Genomic DNA, 23,704 nt, shown 5'->3' with positions numbered 1-23,704 from the left:
ATAGGTTTCATAATATATGAATCACTCCACGAGAAACTGTTATAGACTCCTACCATTGGGTCAAAACTGCTATTACATAGACCACCTTTTTTTTTTTTTTTTTTTTTAACAAGCTGATCATTTTTCTATGTGAAAGCACATGGGGTGATCTCAGTTCAACAGGGTCATAGTGTGAAATAGATTGGTACAGTTTGCCTAGGATTACTGCTTGTGACCCAGGTAGTATATATATGATAAAAGGAAACAGTTCAAGGACTCAAAAATGGTAAAAGCCAAGTATTGGTCTTCCTTGGGAGCAAGACAAAGTTGTGCTTAGTGATAGCCTTGACCTAGAAATTATTATTTTCATAAGCAAAGCATTATGAAAGACCAGTTGCAAGACCACAGTAGTAAGTTTAAGTTCAGATTATTAGTCAAACTCACAAGACATTGTTGGCTTATCTTACTCTGATTTTACTTAGAAGAGTACGTAACAGGAAGCACAACAGTGGTATCACAGAGCACTCATTCACTCAGATGCAGATTCTGAGGTCCCTCCACAGTCACCACAAGGGATGAATTTTGGTCCTAAGGTTGACAAGGGACTGACAAGAACATAGGTCACATCACCACTGGGAAGCTGCCATGCATGTCTGAAGTCTTACATCTTAAATACTGTGCTAGTGCTAGCCATGTAGACCTTGATAGAGCATATGAATAGTTCCCTTTTTTAGTATGGATATAGCCCATAAAATTACAAGTTATACAATAAACAGTCCTGGCACCAGGTACAGCAAGCTAAGGAACATTTATTCTTGGATTAGTAGTGAGTAATGGCAGATCCTAAAGGATCCTCATCAGCCTTCAGAGTTGTAAGAAGTTTGAGTTGAGGTCAAATCTTACCTCAGGAAGCTGAAGCAGGTAGTCATAGCCCAGCTGTTAGCCTTTCCTTCCATGGGTAATTCAGACTGGCTATTTAACAGTCTTTCCCAGGGGCAATAGTTCTCTAGTGTCTTTCCCATCCTTTCCAGACTACCTTGATCAAACATGACAGTTTTGTGTGCTGAAACCACTCATACCAGTGACTACCACTAGGTATTTTCCTCAACATTGAAGAACCAGGGACCCACCATGATATTGCTGAGAACTTTGGAAGTTGCAGAGATAATAAGAGGCAGTATACTTAACACAAACCACAGCTGGTTACTTGGTGAAATAAACCACTCGTTTGCCTGGCTTTTCTCCAGGCCTAGATATTCTTATATAAGCTTCAAATTGGCTACAGAAACTTTCAAACTCTTACTAAACCACTAAACTTCATACACATTTTGGGGGTTCAGCAATAAGATTTTAATATGCCACAGAAATAGCATAGTTTTCATAGCTATTTGGGGGATCATGACCTTGTTAACTTTAAAATGAGATTAGCGATTACAAACATTTCGCTTTGAAGTTATAGTTAAGGTTAAAACGGCCCATAAAATCAAATGCTCTGGCCTTTCACAGAAACCTGTGAATTCTTTCTTTCTCTCCTGGGTAACCCATCCCCTGCCACAGATCTCAAATGGGGATTTGAAGCCTACCAGACAGGAGCCTGGCAGAGCGGTCAGCCACTGTTGACCATCTCCAGTGCTGCACAGCCACACTGTCTACTCCAGGGTCCTCCTGCATTGTGGCCCTCTATGCCCTCCAAGGCTAGAACCTGAGATATTGTGTTTCCAAAAGAGCCCAGGACACTGGAAACTGGAGCTGAAAGGCCAAAGCCTGTGGGAAAAAGGAGTGTTCCCATTCAATTCCAAGTCAGAGGTCAGTAACAGAGCCAAGAGGTTTGACCCTGGGGTCTATAATAAGATCTAAAAACACATCTGGAACAAGCCTGAAGGGGTTTGTCACCTGCTGCCAGGTGTAACTGCACATACCTGTGCCACAACTGCACAGCTTGCATGGACAGGTCCCGCAGGGGAAGTGTACAACAAAAGTATGTTAGTTCACTTTACAAAAAATAAAATGATTCAGTTGTGTTGTCCATTTTGAAGTCTTATTAAAATGGGGTAAAAAAGAGGAGAAAATGAGCAATGGAAGTACCCAATATCATCTACATAGGTCTCATTTACTGTACACTTTCCATTTCTTCTACTGCATCTTCTTGTGACTCTTTCAGTGATAGGAAAAGTTATATATTGTGTACACTTTCTTTCTTCTTTTCTATTTAAATAAATTAATATTCAATGTAAATCAGTATAGGTGAGTTTTAATGTCTCATTTGCTTTCAAAACAATTCTTGTAATTTAATGTATACATATGTCAGTGCCTGATTTATTTGGCACAATGTAAACTATTATTTCACCTTATATCCTGATATAAGGGCTTTGGCACAGTGTCTCACAATCATAATCCCATCACTTTGGGAGGCCGAGATGGGCAGATCACTTGAAGTCAGGAGTTCGAGCTAGCCTGGCCAACATGGTGAAACCCTAGTCTCTACAAGAAAAGAAAAAAAAAAAAAAAAACTAGTGTAAGAAATTTTAACTTACTTTTAATTTCTGTAGGGCTTAATTTGGGGGGCTAATTTTTCATACTTCCCTGTTTTCTTATAGAAAAAGATTTCTCACACTTGTTCAAGTATCAAAGCATAAGGAAGTCATGTTCTCACTAAAGAACATCATGGAATATTAATATAATTCTATCCTGCGAACTAGGAGCAGCTTTCCTAGCCAAAAAAAAAAAAAGAAAAATGAAAAACTTTCTGCTAATAAACACAATATAAAACCACCGTCACATTTATATACGTAACCTAGCTGACAATTGGCTGTTCCTGAGTTTTCACAATTCTCATACATTTTTTGTTTAATGCATATTAAGTAGGACAAATATTTGGGGGCACTGTGTATAGTAATTTGCAGTGAGGCTTAGCATTTGTATTATAGTTGTGTCTGTGTTTATTTGGGGGAAGAATCAGCTAAGTCCAGAGTCTATTGAAACTAAGAGGATTTTTTTTTAAATAAATAAATAAGTGAGCCTAATCATGGTTAACAAGCCCACAAATATGATCAGAATCAGAGAGAAAGAAGAGAGAAACAGATTCTCTAAAATCCTGTGATTGTCTGTTAGTAATAAAACTGTTTTGAGAAAGAATGAAAAAATAATAATATGCAGACACTGTCATGGGAGGTTTAGACTGTTCAAAGGGAACCTTGGTCACTGGACTAAGGACTCTTACCCCATGGCTAAGATTACATTTTTTTGAGGGAATGTATTTACATGTGAATCATAAAGATAAGGCGGTAAATATATGATATAATTAAATGTTAAAATGATTTTAGAGATTTTAAACTAAAAATTAAGAACCATTTTAAAATTGAGGAGAAGGCTTTATTAAAAATTGGTATGTATTTTGAAACTTGAAAACAAAGACTAAGTGGATAGTCTCTTGAAAATGAACCTATCTGTCATAAAAACTATTCTTCTTCTTTATTCAAATTCAGTTCGAGAACTGTCAGATAATAGCAATTCCAGAATTAAACAGCACTTGAAATATTGCCTTAGTCGTCTTCTACCCCTTGACTAAAAATTTTAAGGTGTTTGGTGCATGCAATATAGTGAAATGATAAAAAATTCTGGAGGAGACAACTTCCAATGAGGCCGGACTAGAAAAATCATTCTCAAAATGATGAAGAAAGGGAGTAATGGGGAGAGGGGGGAGCAGAGAGGAGAATCCATAGCAACAATGAGTAATTCTCTCTAAGCCATTGAGATTACTGGTAGGATACAGATATTATCCATATCTCAGGTAGCATCTGAATAAAAACTTGAAAGTTAAGTTTTTAAATAATAAAAGTAAGTATTTCATACAGTGAAGCTTAAAGCTGTCAAACTCTGCTCAAAATATACCAATTGAAAATATATATGTTTGAAAGCTAGAGGCAGATTACTGGATGACAAAGGTAAAAATGGACTGTTAAGGAAGTTAGGTGTGTTGAGGAATATGCCTAATATCTGAGGTTGGCATCAAGCAGGACAACCATGTTTTTCCATAATAGACACGATTTTAGGGTGACTGCACCATAAATCTGCACTAGTATAAGAGTATTTCACATCCTATCTTTAGTTGCAAAGACAGGGGACTATATGGTCCAGCCTATGAGGCTCTTTGTAGTTTTGCATTTGTTCTCTTAACCACATTAATTGCTTAAAATGAGTCACAGAAGTCCTTGAACTGAATTTAAAATACAAACATGCCCAGTGTGGAATTAAAAAGTAAAAATTTCCTCTAAAGGGTAAAGGTCTACAGAGGATCAATTCTATCATCCTGTGTGGGAGTGTCTGTAGCAATAGTATTAAAATTGTACTCTTGCGGCCAGGCACAGTGGCTCACACCTATAATCCCAGCACTTTGGGAGGCCGAGGCAGGTGGATCACGAGGTCAGGAGATTGAGACTGTGCTGGCCAACATGGTGAAACCCCGTCACTACTAAAAATACAAAAACTACCTGGGTGTGGTGGCATGCACCTGTAATCCCAGCTACTTGGGAGGCTGAGGCAGGAGAATGCCTTGAACCCAGGAGGTGGAGATTGCGGTGAGTCGAGATGGTGCTATTGCACTCCAGCCTGGTGACAGACCGAGACAGACATCTCAAAAAAAAAAAAAAAAATTGTACTCTTACAACTGAAACGATATGATGTGTTATATAAACCATGTAGACTATGCCAGTCAGATTTGTTATATCTGAATCAATAGAACTTCATTAAGTGTCTAGGCTACTCCCCTTTAGAACAATACATTCATAAGACTAATCATTTGTGATTAAAAAGCAGTGTGTCAACAGATGCTTGAGTACCTGAAAACAGTTGGCTCTTCAGTTATAATGTAGGACAGTTCAAATATGACTACAGGACACACAAAAGCCTTACCCTGTTTCCAATTCCATTCCATAGAGCACCTTTCTTTTTGTTTTTATTTTTATTTTTTTAAGCAACAAGGTCACCCTCTGTTGCATAAATTGGAGGGCACTGGTGTGAACATAGCTCACTGCAGCCTTTAGAACTGATGAGCTAAAGCAATCCTCCCACTTCAGCCTCCTGAGCAGCTGGGACTACAGGCATGTGCCATCATGCCCCCTGGCTTTTATATATATAGATATATATAGATATATATAAAAAATGAGGTCTGCTATATTGACCAGGCTGGTCTCAAACTCCTGGCCTTAAATGATCCTCTGCCACAACCTCTCCCCAAGTGCTGGGATTACTGGCATTAGCCACTGTACCCGTGTAAACATCTTTCTTAATATAAATTAGAACCACATAGAAAGATTAGTTGTTTAGATTTTCCTATTAACTCTATTCCAGGGCCTTAAAACTTTTCAGTTAGTTACCAGGAGGAATTCCTCAAACTCTTCATTAATGTCTGTAATGTTTCTGTTTAGTTCTTCATTATAGCAATTTTTTGACATAATCAATTGGTCATTTTATATCACCTAATAGCTGTTTAATTATTCTAGGCTTGTGAGGACACTTACTTCATAAGAACCAAGTATAATGGGAAAAAGTCATCCTGCCAGATCTCGAAAATTTTATAAATGTATAGGAAGGTTACCACTACAGCATTTTTTCTGGATGTGGGAAAGAGGCTGTGTGGTACAGTGGCAAAGAGTCCAGACTCTGGAGAATTCCTGTGTGGAATCCTGGATCCACCATTTGCCTTCATACAAATTATTTAACATCTCTGACCTCAGCTTTCTCATCTTTGAACTTCATGGGGTTGTTATAAAGATTAGATAAGCTAATGTGTGTTTTAGATTGAACCGTTTAAAACTGCTGGTTTTCTAGGATCAAAACAGTCAAATATCAGTCATTCGTGTCGTTCATATGGTTCACCCTAAAAAAGGAAACCTAGAACAGTGCCTGGCACTTGGTGAACCCCAGGCCAATGTTGGCTTTACCTTTAATTTTCTTAGAGAAGGCACTATGTTTTTTTCAGTGAACAGCTTTATTGGTTCACCTATAGATGTGATCTTAGCATAAAGTGGAAATAGCACTAAGCAGAGTGTCCTAGGTAAATGCACTCTTTTTCCTCTTTTTGCTGAATCTTACCAGTGTGTTAACTTCTCTTTGAGTCATTTCTTCTAGCCATGAGATGACAGGACTGAATCAGATGATCCTGAGGCCCTTTCCAACACTAATCTGCTGTGATTCTAAAATAAATTGTCCTTTCCGTGGCCAAGTTTTAAGAAGTCAAGAGTCAGATTGTCTCTACATTCATCTATAGAAAGAGAATCACAATATAATTTAGGCAACAGTTGCCTAAATTAACCAGACACACTCCAGCTTGAGGTGCAGGATAATGTTTCTTAAAAATCAACATTAATACAGCTACCAATCTTCCTAAAATCAAAATGGTCACATTCACAAAAATAATTACTTTTAACCTACCTTTGCTGGGCTAAGCTCTTACTGATTTAGAGAATGTCTTCTCCAGTAAAGAAAGTTACATGATACTTATGCCATTCAAATACTAAAATCACTTAAAGTAGCCATCATGAACTGTAAAGATCATCTAATAAGTAACTTTTTTTCCAAATTAAAATTTTTTCATACACATATGAGGAAAGCCTAAACCCACATCACTGTCAATTTCTAGGAATAATATAACTTGAACAGCATTGCCACCTTCTTTAGAAAATAGTAGAGAATTTTAGTGGAAATCATTTTCAAAATTATATATTGATTCTATGAAATGTAAACTTAAGAACGTTTTCTGAAACATTGTTTTTGCAAGCAGTTTGTGAAGAAGAGACAATGTGACTGGATTTGAAAGGAATATATACTTAAGCTGTAAAAGGGAATGACTTCTGGTAGTAATAAATTCTTTTATAATAGAACATCATCCTGTGTCTTGTTAAGAAATCACTTCCTTCACAGGTTGTATATTTTTGTTCAGCAGCAATACAGAGTGATCTCTGCTTCTGTTTCTGTTTGTTGATTGAGAGAAATGTTTTGCTTCTAACCATCAAAGGATAAATAGTTAATCTGAGGTTGCATTACTTTACAGTAGTCTTTGATTTGTCCTCACCTTTTATATTCAAAAGTGTCCTTCATTTAATAAGCATTAATTCAGTGTTTTAGGCACTATGCAGGATATTAGTGGAAGAAAACGTGAAAAGAAGACACAGTTCCTGGCCTCATAAAGCCATCTTGGGGTTGGAGTCAGGGCAGTGGGGATAAATACATGTAATGAGAGTAGCATGGGGCCATGTACCAAGTGCTGAGAATACTCAGCATGTATATGGGGATGTGGGTGGGGTGCAGCTAGTAGTGGGTAGCAGTGTGAGGGCAAGGAATTCCTCCCAGAGCAGGCATCTGACACTGCTAGTGGCGGATCACAGCTGCAGCCTGCCTTGCTGCAGGGGCCAGTGGGTAGAGACAGAAGGACCTGATCACTATCCAAAGGAATTCAAATTATATGAATTGAAAAATTGTGGGAAGCTGATAGAAGATTTTGGAGAAGTAACTTTGTCAACATTTTCCACTTGGAAAGATCACTCTGGCTGCACTGTGGAGACTAGATTGGAGGAGATCTAGACTAGAGACAGGATTGCATCCCACTCTATGACTGTTTATGAATCCAGAGAGCAGTGTTGTAGGGATCTGCACTGGTGGTAACAGCAGTGGGACTAGAACATGTATGATAGATGTTAAAGATTTGATGTGTATTTTTATGATTTGTGTTTGCATTTTATTATAATTTGCAGTAAACATTTTCTGAAACCAGATATTATGATTTGAAGAAACATAAAATTTCAGTATCTGAATTTTAACCCTAGTGATACCTTCTTTGTTTTATATACTCCATTGTAATAATAGATTTACTTGCTATAGTTTCCTCTTAATAAGGGTATACTTGTGTGCTATCTTATTTCTAATTAAATTAAATCTCTCATTAATGCATATCAGATATCAAAATATTATGCTTGAACAACTTTTTAGAGCTACTCTGTTTCACTCACTGCTAATCAACATGCAATCAATTCCTTTTCACTTTTCTGTAACTTTTTAAATTCTGTTTTTATGGCCTTTACCCACCTTTATGTTATTTCTGCTTATGTTTTTTTGGAACATTTTTTTCAGGATTTGGGGGTTCTTTCATGGCCCCTTCCCCATCTCCAGTGACTCCAGCTCAGAATAACCTGCTACAGCCCAATTTTGAGGCAGCTTTTGGGACAACGCCTTCAACTTCCAGCAGCAGCTCCTTTGATCCATCAGGTGAGGCAGTGACTTTCAAACATTCTTTTCATGTGTCCTGGTAATAATAATAATAAAAAAAAAAACTACCTAAGGTTAGTATGCTATCAGGAAATTTACAACAAGCAAATATTGAGTGATAATTTGGTTTATAAAACATTAATAAATCTCTCATTCAGTAACTTAAATTAAAATTTACAGTACATATTGGTATCCATAAGAATAACCTGAAATCCTTTCTCTGTTTCTGTTTATTTTTAGCAGAAATCTAACTTAATCTGCACACTATCTATTTGCCTGAGCTTACATGCACATGGTTTAGAGCTGGTTAAAGAAAAACAAATACTTTGTACTAAATCTTTGTACAGTGTTTGAATATGTGAACACTCCCACTGCTGTTGCTTACATCCTCTGAAGCCTGCATGGCCCTCAGTTTTATGAAGTTGAGACACAAATAGTATTCTTTGCCTGCCTTTAACCTTTCATCACTGCTGTCATTTTGTTTGTATTCTCTTCCATTCTACTCTTCCCATGCTGGGTCCTTACTACAAATTTTCAATTGGTGAGTTTTCGGCAATTAAATGTGTTTCAGAAACACCCCAAATAAATCCTCTGCCTGACAATTTGGTTGCTTCTATTGCCAGTGCCTAGTTGAATGCTGTCCTTTTTCACTTTAAAATTATTGTATAGTAGTTGTTGTGGTAGATATGCATAGTTTTTTGATAAAATTTTATAACTACAAAGTTTTTGACATAGATAACATATTAGCAATGTCTTATGCAAATGCTATGTGTCTGCATTTTGAATGGACTTTCTGTATTCTAGGAACTGAACAATTAGTAACTTATTTGGTGATCAGGAGCCATCAATGATGCATTTGATCCTTGATATTTAAAATAGTATTTAATTTACTTATGCCCTTAGAGTTACAACCAGAAATGATTGCTCTAATTAGAGAGAAAAAAATCAAAATTATTACTTCTAAAATGTCATCAACTTTTTCAGATGCCTATTACTAGATGCTGACTGTTATATCAGATGTTTTGTTTCCTAATTTCATAGGAAACTAAGAGATGCATTATTGTCTCATTTAAGAATTATTTTTAAAGTAAATATTTTAGGTTTTCAGAGTAAATTATTTAGACTTCACCATAAAGCACATTAGAAGTCTTTTTGCTGTTTTCTTGAATAAGAGCAACAATGGCAATATTGAGTGCCCATATAAAGCAAGCATTATAATAAACACATGACATATATCACCTAATTTAATATTTATAACAAAGCCATGTATTGGTCATACTCTCCCCATTTACAGATGAGAAAACTAAAAAGCTCAGAGAGTAATTTTCTTAAAGTCATATAGCCAGTGAGGCATGCAGCTGAATTGAAGCTCAGTTCTGGCTGCAAAGTCTGTGTTCATTCCTATACATTATACAGATTTTTTTCCATCCTTGTTCATGTTCATTAGTATTTTCATACTTTATGAGTAGACATATGTCGACATGTTCTTCTTGGTGTTACAGTCATGGAAAGTGTGAATTACATGCCTTCTTTTATAAGATTGTGTATTCACTTGTTTCCATAGTTTATCGAAAGACAGTTTTGCTTTAATTTTGCATATGAGCTTTTTTTGTTTTCAATTATTCTGAACCTAGTCCATTTGATTTCCAGTGTTTGATGGTCTAGGTGATCTTTTGATGCCAACCATGGCACCAGCTGGGCAGCCTGCACCTGTCTCAATGGTACCACCCAGTCCTGCGATGGCAGCCAGCAAAGCACTTGGAAGTGATCTTGATTCTTCTCTTGCCAGCTTAGTAGGCAGTGAGTAATCTAGTTTTTTTTTTTTTTAACTGAAGCATATGTGAATTGTTTTTTGTCTCTCTCTCTCTCTCTCTCTCATCTCATATGTTTTGTTTCTGGAGTCTCTTACGGGTGAGTATAGCAGGGAGGGAATAGAAATACTTAGTGCTTTACCCAGTGCAGGTCCTTGGAAGGCAAACAGTTCCTATACCATTGGCTCATGAGCAATACCCATGTCATTGTAATCTAAAGTATTAAAGGTATAATTAGGGAGTATATACAAGTATGAAACCAAGTGTATTATGTGTAATAAGCACTTAACTTTCCATTTCATTTGGAAATAAGAACATAGAGAACTTACATGAAGCACAGTATCTTTATAAATTGAGTATCCAACTGAGTTTCAGTCATTTGTTCAACAAATATTTATTGAGTACCAAGCATTATTCCAGGCTCTAGAGATAAACCAGTAAGCAAAACAGATAAAAATGTCTGTACTTATGGCACTTGGGAAGGGCAGACACAAACTTTAAAATAAATAAATTGTATAGCATGTTAGATCATAAGTTCCATGGAGAAAAACGGAACAGACAAAGGAGAGCTGGGAGTGCTGCAGGGTAGGAGTTAAAGCAAGCCTCAATAAGAAGGTAAAATTTGAGCAAAGATTTTGAAGGTAAAGGGGTAAACTAAAGATGATCTAAAGAAGGACATCTGCAGGAAAATGAAATAGTCAGTGCAAAGGCTTTGAGGCAGAAGTTTGCCTGGCAGATTCAAGGGACATCCAGGAGTTGAGTGACTGGAGCTGAGTCGGTGAAGGAGAGAGTCCTAGGGAGGAGGGCAGCTATTATAAAGATCGACCTTTGCTCCTAATTCTGAATTTTGTATTCATGTGAATGGGTTTACCGCTGTAGATATGTAATATTCAAGGCAGTATCAAAAGTTTAGCAGATCACTGATACAGACTTCTTTACCTGTGAATTTCCCTGTGGACGTACATTTTGTTTTCCATTCCTTCCCTGTGGTTTTAGCAACCATGAAAATACTTTTATAACACCCAGGGAGAGGTTATTTGAATATTTCCTCCTACACTAAAATTTCATCTCACTAAGTGATTGTTTTTTCTGCATACTATAATGTATCCCCTTTCAGAAATAAAGGACTCATACCTCCAGCTGCTGAGAGTGCCACCAGCACACAGCCCTCAGCTGTCAACCACCTTTGAGAGTGATCCCAGCTGAAAGAAGCTAACCTGCTAGAGTGATGGCCAAACAATCTTGAAAAAGAAAAAATTTGAATCAATTGTGTTTCCAATTTCAAAACTTCTACAAAGCTACGATAATCAGGACAAATGGTACTGGTATAAGGATAGACTTAGAGACCAAAGGTATAGAATAAAGATCCCAGAAATAAACCCACATATATAGTCAAATGATTTTTGACAAGGATACCAAGACCATTCAGTGAGGGAAAAGACATTCTTTTCAGGAGAAAAATATTGGGAAAAGACTAAATAACTTCATGAAAAAGAATGAAATTTTACCCTTATACCAAAAAAATTAATTCACAATAGGTCATACAACCAAATGTAAGAGCTAAATCTATACAACATTTAGAAGAAAACATAGGAGTAAATCCTTATGACCTTAGATTAGGTTATGTTTGGTTCTTAGATATGACATCAAAAGTACAAGAAACAAAAGAAAAAATAGATAAATAGGAATATATCAAAATACTTTTGTGCTGTAGACAATACCAGTAAGAAAGTGAAAGGACAAACCGTAGAATGGGAGAAAACATTTGCAAATTATTTATCAGAAAAGAGACTTGTACTCAGAATAAAGAACTTTTACAATTCAATAATGAAAAAATAAATAATGCAGTTTTTTAAATGGCAAACATATTTTTTGAATAGACCTTTTGACCCAAGCACCTGTATTCTCCAAAGAATATGTACAAATGACCAATATGCACATTATTCATCAGTGAAATGCAAATCAAAACCAAATAAGATATCACTTTATACCCATTAGGATGGAGATAATTAAAAAGACATATAACCAGTATTGATGAGGAAATGGAAAACTTGAAACCCACAGACATTGCTGGTAAAAATGTGACATGGTTTAGCTGCTATAGAAAGAAGTCTGATAGTTACTCAAAATGTTAAACATAGATTATCGTATGACTCAACATTTCCACTCCTAGGTGTATGGAGTGGAAATGAAAATGTGCATGCACACAAAAATTTGTACACGAATGATTATAGTATCGTTATTCATAATAGCCAAAAAGTAGACAACCCTAATGTTCATCACTTGATGAATGGACAAACAAAACATGATATATCTACATGATGAAATATTATTTGGCAATAAAAAGAAATGAGGTATTAATACATGCTACAACTGGATTTACTGTGAAAACAAGCCAACTGAAAGAAGTCCGACACAAAAGACTATGTATTTTCATATACGATTCCATTTATATGAAATGTCCAGAATAGACAAATGCAGAGAGACAGGAAGTAGACTGGGCCTTCAAGGGGCTGAGGGAAGTGGAGAGGAAGAGGAGTGACTGCTAATCGGTACAGGGTTTCTTTTGGTTGTGACAAAAAAAGTTCTATATTAACACTGTGAATAAACTAAAACCATTGAATTATGCACTTTAAAGGGGTGAATTTTATGGTATGTGAATTATATCTCAATAAAAATGTTTTCATAAAACATTTTTCAGTGTTAGCTGAGGCTTCTATTAAGACTGCATTGCAGTCTTGCCCAATCACAGTTTCCTCTCTTCCCTTTCAAAATAAATTTCCTGCATGCTAATCTCCATCCCAGAGCCTTCCTCCCAGGAGACCTAGCTTGCAACAGAGGCCCAGGCCCTGAGGTGCTCATTCCTGTCTGCCACAAAATTTGACAAGGGATTCATATATACATGTGTAAGATACACTTCTGCTTTCTTTTGCTTTTTCACATGAACAGGCATAAATACTTGGTTTAGCTTTTTAATCATTTAATACATAGAGATTTAGTTTTATAGTCTAATTGAAAAATAAATTTTAAAATGAATTTTGTCTTTTAAAAAAGAAAAAAATAACTAAAATTATGGGTAATCATTTTTATATTTGGTGTTCAGTTAAAATATACCTTATTCTCTTTTGTAATGCCAAGATTTGGTAAGAAATAAATATTAACTTCATCCTCTAATACATTGATTATTCATCTGATTAGGGCTATTGTCCTGGCTGTTCCCTCTGCCTAGAAAGCTCTCACCCAGATCTCTGCTCAGCTTTGCCCAAGTCTCACCTCTATGAATCCTTCCCCAAGTTCCCTGTGTAATATTCTCTAGCCCCATGCTTATCCTACCCCTTCAACCCCACTTACTCTGCCTTTCCTTTTCATTTTTTCCGTAAGCTTTCCATATCGCCTTCTAGCAGCCTATATCATTTACTTTTTTATTGTTTTGTCATCTGTCTGACACCATCAGAACACAAGTTTCTCCAGGATAGGACTCTCCGACTGTTTTCTTTACTAACATGTTCCAAGTACCTAAAACGGTGCCTGGCATATGTAGATGCTCAATAAATATTTTCTGAAGTAATAAATGAATTGACATTAGAGCAGACTGATTAAGCCAACTATGTCAAGGGATTCACAGAGCCACTAGAAGGACACGTGGGACTCAGCACATCGTTGTACTCACAGCTGAGATTTATTACGGAAGCAGAGGAAGGATACACGGCTGATGATAAGGGAAAAAGACAAACAGAGTCTAGAAGAATCCACATGCAGACTTCCTTATGCTCTGTCTCTCCCTTGAGGAGAAGAACATACTCTTCACCCAGGAACAAAAATGCAGCAGCATGTGTGAGGTGTTTATGCCTGAAGAAGACCTTTAGAGACTCCACACCCAGAGTCTTTATTGGGCAGTGATCATGTAGGCACTTTCTGCCTGGCATGTACCAAAATTTCAGACTTGCAGAACGAAAGTGGATATTCAGCATAAGCAATATCATTTGTACAAATAGTGTAGGCACAGCGATCCACCTTTATCATTTAGGGAAACTTTTATCCCAGTATAGAGAACAATTTACTAACCAAGTCCTCAGATAGCAGCCTTTCTAAAATAGCAACATCAAACCTGGTATGTTTGCTCTTTTCTGGACACCAGTTGACATTAAAATGGATCCTTAAGTCTAACATGAAATAAAAGAAAATCTTTAATTTATGAAAATATTTCCTAATATAGTTTGTTTTCTATATAACTGAATGCAGTCATTCCTAGGCAAAATAAGGACGTTTTTATAGACTTCTGATTCTTTGATCTTTTAAATGTCCTATCATATAAGCTGAATATAGGGATTTACATTCTTTTTTCTTTTATCCATTTATAGATCTTGGAATTTCTGGAACCACATCAAAAAAGTAAGTGTTTGGAAATTATGTGATTTCCTTTTGACAGTATATTTGTATTCATTTGAGACTATCAACCATTTTACTCATTGGAGTAATTATTCATTCTCATGCTAGATAATTTCACAATTGATTTTTTTATTTCATCACAGATTTTTGTTGTTATTTTACTGGAAGCTCCAAACTGTTGCTTTGCAATGAAAAGGAATAATCTATTTCAATCTCTGAGATTGTCACTAAGTTATATCTAGAAATATTTGGGAATTGTGGCTTGAATATTTTAATAGCATTAAATTCTAGATTCATTACCATAGTTCTAGCTAACATGAATTTTAAAAAGTCTTTCATGAATTATTAATTGTAAGGAAGGATAGTAAAAATGGTAAGCAATATATTTTTTTATGTATATTTTGTCATTGAAATTGAGACATATTTTTCAGTGGATGGTGTCTTACGATCACTGTAAGGCAGGTTGCAGTCATGATACAGTTGTATGAAACATTCTAAGATCCAGAAAGTGCCATCATCAATGCATCTTAAATTCAACAAAATATAAGTGTACAGTATATATGATATATTTATTTGCATTTTTAATAACAAATGAATTCAGTTGGATTTTCTGACATACTTTTCTTTATAGAGGATAGGAAATTCCTGTACTTTCTGAGGTCCAAACTCTAAATGATATTTTTTCAAATGCTTTTAAGCTTTCTTAGATACAGCATGGCAAGATTCCTCTGTAAGTTTTAATTGCTGTTCTTATTACTATAACATTTGACTCAAACAAACTGCTTTTAAACCCGAGTAAAATAATCTAAGGAGCCACACGCCATTTTTTCTGACTTGTGTTTTTTTTGTTTGTTTGCTTGTTTTGCATGGTTGATTTTAGGGGAGATCTTCAGTGGAATGCTGGAGAGAAAAAATTGACTGGTGGAGCCAACTGGCAGCCAAAAGTAGCTCCAGCAACCTGGTCAGCAGGCGTTCCACCAAGTGCACCTTTGGTATGTAGCAGTCAGAGCCCAGGGCAGCACAGGCAGTTTGCCAGTTTCCAAGTGTGTAGAGTAGAGTGCATTTTGCTAACTTTGCTGCCAACGGTGTACTTATTCCTCTGAATTGAAGAAATTTAAGCAAATAGCACTCCAGCCCAGGGGGCTGCCCTCCATTCTTAGGTATGAAAACATTTGATAGCCTCTATTTTGCTGTGGGAAGGGGGAGAGAGAGTAAATAAGCAAGATGCAAAAACTAAGCAAGATGCAAAAGTTACCAAAATGCAGATTCCATTGACTTTATATTTGATAATGATTATGACCTTTTAAAATTTTTAAATATTTTAATTAATATTTATACTTCCATATTTGTAAAATTATGAAAATGATTTATCAAAAGCACATCATATCATTGATCATTTTATCTATCTTATCATATTTCTTGCCCAAATTTTCTGATTGTCTTACCAAGTAATAACTTTTTTTCTTACCAGAAAGATTGGGCAATTTTCTATTGTGTAAGTAAAAGTTCGTTTTAAAATCCTATTACTTCTGCTCACTATTTAAAAAATTGGAACTACTCACACTATATTTTCTATAAGGTTTAAATAGATTTCATTTCTGTATTTTAAACTTCTATTAATATATCAATACTGTCATTCACTCTGGGAAAGAACATATCACTGAAAATAAAGACTTATCTATTGCTCCGTGAAATTAGATGACACAAAAACAACATGTTTTTGGAGTAGCAAAATGTATAATTTTTCTATATACACTCTGTGTTTAGCAAAACTAAGCTAATCACTGTTTCCCAAACTTACTGGCAGTTTTCCACCTTTGCTTACCACCTCCACCTATCTAAATCAAACCCATCTCTAAGGCTTTCTTGATGTCATCCTTTCCTTGTTACCTGAATTAATTCTTAACCATCATTCACTTCTGCCAGCCAAACAAACATGCAAGAAGTAAATTAATATAAATTCTAATTAAAATGTTTTAGAAACACACCATTAAAAATATTGTGTTCCAGAAATTGATTTAAATATCTGAGTTTTGGGATGTAGAACACATTTTCTTTTCTTTCCTTTTTTTTTTTTTTTTTTTTTTTTTTTGAGACAGAGTGCAAGTGCAATTCTTGGCTCACTGCAACCTCCACCTCCCGGGTTCAAGTGATTCTCCTGCCTCAGCCTCCCAAGTAGCTGAGATTGCAGGTGCCTTCCACCATGCCTGGCTAATTTTTGTAGTTTTTAGTAGAGACGGGGGTTTCACCATGTTGGCCAGGCTGGTCTAGAACTCCTGACCTCAGGTGATACGCCTGCCCTAGCCTCCCAAAGTGGTGGGATTACAGGCATGAGCCACCACACCCGACCTGGAACACATTTTCTTTTAAATAGCTGTATTGATATTTTCATATATAAAAAGTTTTTAAAATAGTTTAATAAGTTCAAATCAATCTGAAAATGGCCTTTTGAATGAAGAATTTGCCACTAAGCAGTACTAGTAGCATTAATTAAATTACACAGTTTCTAAGGAAAATACCTTTTGTGCTTAGACTTGGGTTCTCTAAACTCATTTTCCTCTGGTCTTTCCACCTCGTCTTCTGGTGTTTGTGAGAGAGCAGGAAATTTAGGCACTTAATGTTCTCTGACTTTGGTGAGTTCACGGTATGAAATAACTTAGTTTTAAGAAATGGTTTCTAACAGATAATAATGATAAAAATACCTATTAAATCTAGATATTTTTCTATTTACATCTTTCTATGCATTATTTTAAAACAGTGCTTAAGAGGACAGTTTTCATATTTAGCTATAAAATAAACGGTTTCAATTTAATTCTTATGAAGGATATTTAGTAGAAAACTACGAATCTCTTTTAAACTAACTTTTGCCTAGGATGATACATAATTTATTTCCAAACCAGGAATAAAGGTTTGAGGGTGAAAGGGACTGTCATTATTGCCCTGGGACCCTAAACATGGCTTGTGCCTGTTGGCCCAGGTGCTGAGGCCATAAGCAAGTAGCACTCCCGCCCAGCGGACTGCCCTCCGTTCTTAGATATGAAACATTTGATAGCCTCTATTTTGCTGTGGGAAGGGGGAGACAGAATAAATAAATCTGAATAAAATTCCCAAAGGAAGAAACAAGCTTTTTTAGAACTGATTTGGTAAGTCTATTAATACGACATAATGACATAAAATCTCACAATGTGTGTATATTATCATTATCGAAGTAAAGGAATTAATTTTCCTATTCTCTTCTGTGCAGGATTAGAAAGGCCTTATTTGCTGTTCTAAGGAATTTATACTTTGGTGATGTTGCCCTTATCACCAGGATAAAACTTTGGTTTTTTAACAAGTTTCAGAACAATCACTCGTAGTAGCACAGTCTAAAATGAGTTAAGGGGATTGGAAGGCACAGTGATGAGAATATTAGTATCTGGCAGATAGACTGTAGGTTAAGAAAAGGAAAAAAAGTTGGCTGGGCATGGTGGCTCATGCCTGTAATCCCAGCACTTTGTGAGGCCAAGGCAGGCAGATCACTTGAGGTTAGGAATTCAAGACCAGCCATGGCCAACATGGTGAAACCCCATCTCTACAAAAGAATTGCAAAACTTAGCAAGGCATGGTTGCATGTACCTGTAGTCTCAGCTACTCAGGAGGCTGAGGTGGGAGAATCACTTGAACCAAGAGGAGGAGGTTGCTGTGAGCCAAGATTGCACCACTACACTCCAGCCCTGGGCGACAATGAGTCTCTGTCTCAAAAAAACAAAAGAAAAAAAAGTTTAGAGCCTGAGGTTAGGGTAGAAAGGAAGAGGAGAAGGCAAATTTTCAGTTAGAATCCACACAAGTGGGGATATTTATAGATGAGACAACCAAGACAGTGGTTGCCCAGTGTATTATTCCGTTTTCACACTGCTGATAAAGACATACCCGAGACTGGGCAATTTACAGAAAAAGAGGTTTAATGGACTTACAGTTCCATATGGCTGGGGAGGCCTCACAATCATGGTGGAAGACAAGGAGGAGCAAGTCATATCTTACATGGATGGCAGCAGGCAAAGGAAGAGCTTGTGCAGGGAAACTCCCCCTTATAAAACCATCAGATCTCATGAGACTTATTCACTATCACAAGAACAGCACAGGAGAGACCTGCCCCCATGATTCAGTTACCTCCCATTGCATCTCTCCCACAACATGTGGGAATTCAAGATAAAATTTGGGTGGGGACAAAACCAAATCATTTCATTCTGCCCCTGGACCCTCCCAAATCTCATCTTCGCATTTCAAAACCAATCATGCCTTCCCAACAGTCCCCCAAAGTCTTAACTCATTTCAGCATTAACTCAAAAGTCCACAGTCCAGAGTCTCATCTGAGACAAGGCAAGTCTTTTTCACCTATGAGCCTGTAAAATCAAAAGCAAGTTAGTTACTTCCTAGATACAATGGGTATACAGGCTTTGGGTAAATACAGCCATTCCAAATGGGAGAAATTGGCCAAAACAGAGGGGCTGCAAGCCCCATGCAAGTCTGAAATCCAGTGGGATAGTCAAATTTTAAAGCTCCAAAATGATCTCCTTTGACACCGTGTCTCATATCCAGGTCACACATGATACAAGAGGTGGGCTCCCGGGTCGGGCACAGTGGCTCATGCCTGTAATCCCAATACTTTGGGAGGCCGAGGCAGGCAGATCACAAGGTCAAGAGATCAAGACCATTCTGGCCAGATGGTGAAACCCATCTCTACTAAAAATACGAAAATTAACTGGTCATGGTCGCACGTGCCTATAGTCCCAGCTGCTTGGGAGGCTGAGGCAGGAGAATTGCTTGAACCTAGGAGGCAGGGGTTGCAGTGAGCCAAGATCACACCACTACATTCCAGCCCTGTGACAGAGTGAGACTCCATCTCCAAAACCAAAAAAAAAAAAAAAAGAGGTGGGCTCCAGTGGTCCTTGAGCAGCTCCACCCCGTTAGCTTTGCAGGGTTATAGACCCCCTCCTGACTGCTTTCACAGGCTGGTGTTGAGTGTCTGTGACTTTTCCAGGCCCATGGTGCAAGCTGTCAGTGGATCTACCATTCTGAGATCTGGAGGACAGTGGCCTTCTTCTCATAGCTCCACTTGGTGGTGCCCCAGTAGGGACTCTGCATCGGGGCCCCCACCCCACATTTCCCTTCTGCACTGCCCTGCACTGCCCTAGCAAAGGTTCTCCATGAGAGCCCTGCCCCTGCAGCAAACTTCTGCCTGGGCATCCAGGTGTTTCTATACGTCTCTGAAATCTGTGTGGAGGTTCCCAAACCTCAATTCTTGGCGTCTGTGGCTCAGCACCACATGTAAGCTGCCGAGGTTTGGGACTTCCACCCTCTGAAGCAACAGACCGAGCTGTACTTTGGCCCCTTTGAGTCACAACTGGAGCAGCTGGGACACTGGGCACCAGGTCCCTAGACTGCACACAGCAGAGGGACCCTGGACTTGACCCATGAAACCACTTTTTCCCCCCATAAACCTCTGGTATGCAATGAGAGGGGCTGCTACAAAGATCTCTGACGTGTCCTGGAGACATTTTCCCCATTGTGTTGGTGATTAACATTCAGCTCCTCGTTACTTATGCAAATTTATGCAGCCGGCTTGAATTTCTCCTCAGAAAATGGGATTTTCTTTTCTATCACATTGTCAGGCTGCAAATTTTCCAAACTTTTATGCTCTGTTTCTGTTTTAAAACTGATTGGCTTTAACAGCACCCATGTCACTTCTTGAATGTTTAGCTGCTTAGAAATTTCTTCCACCAGATACCTTAAATCATCTTTCTCAAGTTCAAAGTTCCACAAATCCCTGGGGCAGGGGCAAAATGCCACTAGTCTCCTTGCTAAAATGTAACAAGAGTCACCTTCACTCTAATTCTCAAGAAGTTCCTCATCTCTACCTGAGACCACTGCAGCCCACATTTTCCCATCATCTTCTGAGACCTCCAAACTGTTCCAACCTCGGCCTGTTACCCAGTTCCAAAGTTGATTCCTCATTTTCAGGTGTCTTTTCCACAGCGCTCCACTCTACTGGTAGCAATTTACTGTATTAGTTTGTTTTTACACTGCTGATCAAGACATACCTGAGAGTGGGCAATTTACAAAACAAAGAGGTTTCATGAACTTACAGTTCAACATGGCTGGGGAGGCCTCACAATCATGGTGGAAGACAAGGAGGAGCAAGTCACGTCTTACATGGATGGCAGCCGGCAAAGAGAGAGCTTGTTTGGGGAAACTCCCCCTTATAAAACCATCAGATCTCATGAGACTTATTCACTACCACAAGAACAGCACAGGAGAGACCAGCCCCCATGATTCAATTACCTCCCACCAGGCCGTCCCACAACACATGGGAATTCAAGATGAGACTTGGGTAGGAAGACAGTCAAACCATATCACCCAGGTTTCTATGTGAGGCAGTTTAGTAAAAAATGAGGCCACTAACCCAGAAGGGAACAAGGGAAAAGCACTTTAAAAGTAATATTAAGTTGAACAACTTCCTTGGCCATTACCCACCCTGAGATGAAGACTTAACTGTGCAAAGTTAAGAATTCATTAAGTACTTAATTAACAACTGTTTGGCATCTTTAGGATAACAAAGCTGCCGACTGATTGATAGGCACTTTCACAGAGACTGAGATTAATGTCTCATTTTTTAACCCCAAAACTCCTTATTTTTGTTTATGAAGCAGAAAATTTTTAATTATTGGTAATTAAACCCCAGAAAGTTAAATATGGAAAGTTTTAGCATAAAGTATCCACAGCAGCTATGGAAAGAGAAATTAGAACAACAGAAACTATTTGTTACAATAAAGAGTTACATAAAGTTTTATTTCCTTTATTTTACTTACCATTTTACACCACAATATAAAGGTTGTCTTTTGCATATTATATCTTTATTAATTCTTAGTTTCATCTATATTCTTTTATAAATTTGCTGCCATTTACTCCATTTATTTTTTACAAAGCTGTTGTTTCCTAACAAAGCTGTGGCTTTGCTTTTACTTAAGAAATTATTCTAAGGGAACTAGTCTAGCTTTCTCTCACATGCCCTTATACCCTGCCTCCCCGGTTGATCTCTTCCATCCTTCTATTCCTTTATAGTCTCTTTCTAGGAATACTCAAGGAAAAGAAGCTAGAGATACCAGAAACAAGTGCTTCAGAAGCAGCAAAGCAGTGTTTCCCAATTTTCCTTGTAATCTACAGGTCTTTGCTATTGAGAAGGAGATGAAGGATGCAGATTTGGGAAGGGGGATCCTTTTGCTGCCTTTTTAAAGTTTTTATTGATTGATAAGAACTAAGATTACTTTTCCCCACTTATTCCAAATTTCCCTTAATTGCTGCTTAGAGGTGTAGCTATAACATTTTTCAGATCACAGAACCCAAGTTAGATCTAAAAACCTTAGCAGGACTTGAATTTGAGCTATGTCTGCTGGCAGGGCTCTGTCATCATTGCCATCAGGAGCCCTGTGCTTCCTGGGTTACTTATTCGAATGTGTTTTACAGTGTACAGCAGACCTATTAACTTTTTATCAAAGAAGTGGGAAGATACTTGCAATTCAGAAATATGTGCATTTTGCAAGAAGATCACTGTTAAAAGAAAAGCTTTAGACAAAATTAATTTAACAGAGTTGAGCTGGGTGCAATGACTTACCCATATACTCCCAGCAACTGAGGCGGGAGGATCACTTGAGGCCAGGAATTTGAGACCAGCCTGGGCAGCATAGTGAGGCCCCATCTCTAGAAAAATTAAAAAGTTAGCTGGGTGTGGTGGCACATGCCTGTAGTAAAAGCTACATGAGAGACTGAGACAGGAGGATTGCTTGAGCCCTAGAGTTTGAGCCTACATTGAGCTATGATTATGCAAGTTTAACAGAGTTTATTAAGTGAAGAATGATCCATTAATCAGGTACCAGTCGGAAACAGAAGAGGTTCAGAGAGCTCCAGCACAGCAGTGTGGACCATGAACTTCTATTGGCTGATAGAGAAGTACAACAAAATATATTTGGTTGATCAGAATAGAAAGACCCTAAATAGAGGTTAGTTGTTGATCTCTACTTGATAAAGTCTCTAGTTAGAATCTGTTAGTTGGCAATTTCTGATTGGTAAAGTCTCCAGTTTCATTTTATTATTTATGTTGGGCTTCATTTTGCTTACATGAGAACTCAAGGTGCTAGAGCTGTACCAGTCAAGTGGCATCCCAATTAAAATCTTATCACCACTGAATCTAAGAGTTAATCTACCATTTTAGCAAAATGACTAACTCAGACAATTTCTTCAAATTGTTTGACCATTTATTTGATCAGGAATTTCTGCAGGTTCATTTTGCTTTGATAACTAATAAAGCCCTTTTCTCTTTTATAGCCTGAAGTCCTAATGATGCAATTCAGGTCTAGTAAATAGCCTACCACCTACCCTATTGAAATGATGGGTAAAGCATTAATGTGAAATATAATTTTATAGGTATTTTATTTCTTCTGAAAAATTTTTTATTGAGATAAAATTCACGTAACATTTAAATTCACTATTTTAACAACTTAAAGTATACAATTCAATGATTCTTAGTATATTTACAGCATTGCAAAACCATCACTATTATCTAATTTCATAATATTTCCATCACCCCAAAAAGAAATGCAGTCTCTTTCAATTTCCCCTTACCCTTATAGCTTTTTGTGCCTGGCTTCTTTTACTAATTAGCATAACATTTTCTAGGTTTATCCATATTGAAGTATGTATCAGTACTTCATTTTTATGGCTGAATATATTTCATTTTATGGATATATCACATTTTGTTTATCCATTCATCAGTTGATGAACACTTATGTTGTTTCTGTTACACATAAATTTTTATTATCATATATGAGTTTTCATATGAACATATATCCTCAATTCTATTTGGAATAGAACTCTGGGTCATCTGTAAGTCGATGTTTAACTTTTGAGGAACTGCCAAGCTTTTCCATAGCAGCTACGTTATTTTACATTGCCACCAGCAATACATAGGGTTTCAAGTTCTCTTTATCCTCCCAACACTTGTTATTTTTCATTTCATTATTTATTATATCATTCTAATGAGCATGAAGTGGTATTTCATGATGACATTGATATGCATTTCCCTGATGACTAACAATGTTTAACATCTTTTCATGTGTGTATTGATCATTTGTATATCTTCTTTAGAGAAATGTCTATTTATGTTGTAGAGGAGGAAGAATTCTTTTTTCCTACTACGCTCCTAGACTCTCTAGCTGGGGCTGTGAACA

General features: G+C 37.2%; 1 protein-coding gene across 1 annotated transcript in view; it reads left to right on the top strand.

The window, feature by feature from the left end:
* The window catches only part of SNAP91 (synaptosomal-associated protein, 91kDa), a 179,686-nt gene that overhangs the window by 142,940 nt on the left and 13,042 nt on the right, over positions 1–23,704 (top strand). Inside the window, exons 23-26 of the mRNA XM_012001209.1 lie at positions 8,107–8,241; positions 9,892–10,041; positions 14,414–14,444; positions 15,322–15,433. Coding sequence (XP_011856599.1) covers positions 8,107–8,241; positions 9,892–10,041; positions 14,414–14,444; positions 15,322–15,433 — 428 coding nt within the window. The remainder of the gene's footprint in view (positions 1–8,106; positions 8,242–9,891; positions 10,042–14,413; positions 14,445–15,321; positions 15,434–23,704) is intronic.

The sequence above is a fragment of the Mandrillus leucophaeus genome, unplaced genomic scaffold, assembly GCF_000951045.1.
Source record: "Mandrillus leucophaeus isolate KB7577 unplaced genomic scaffold, Mleu.le_1.0 Scaffold652, whole genome shotgun sequence".
NCBI classification, from domain to species: Eukaryota; Metazoa; Chordata; class Mammalia; order Primates; family Cercopithecidae; genus Mandrillus; species Mandrillus leucophaeus.
The sequence above is the reverse complement of the archived record's forward strand: the minus strand, read 5'-3'. Positions and strand labels throughout refer to the sequence as shown.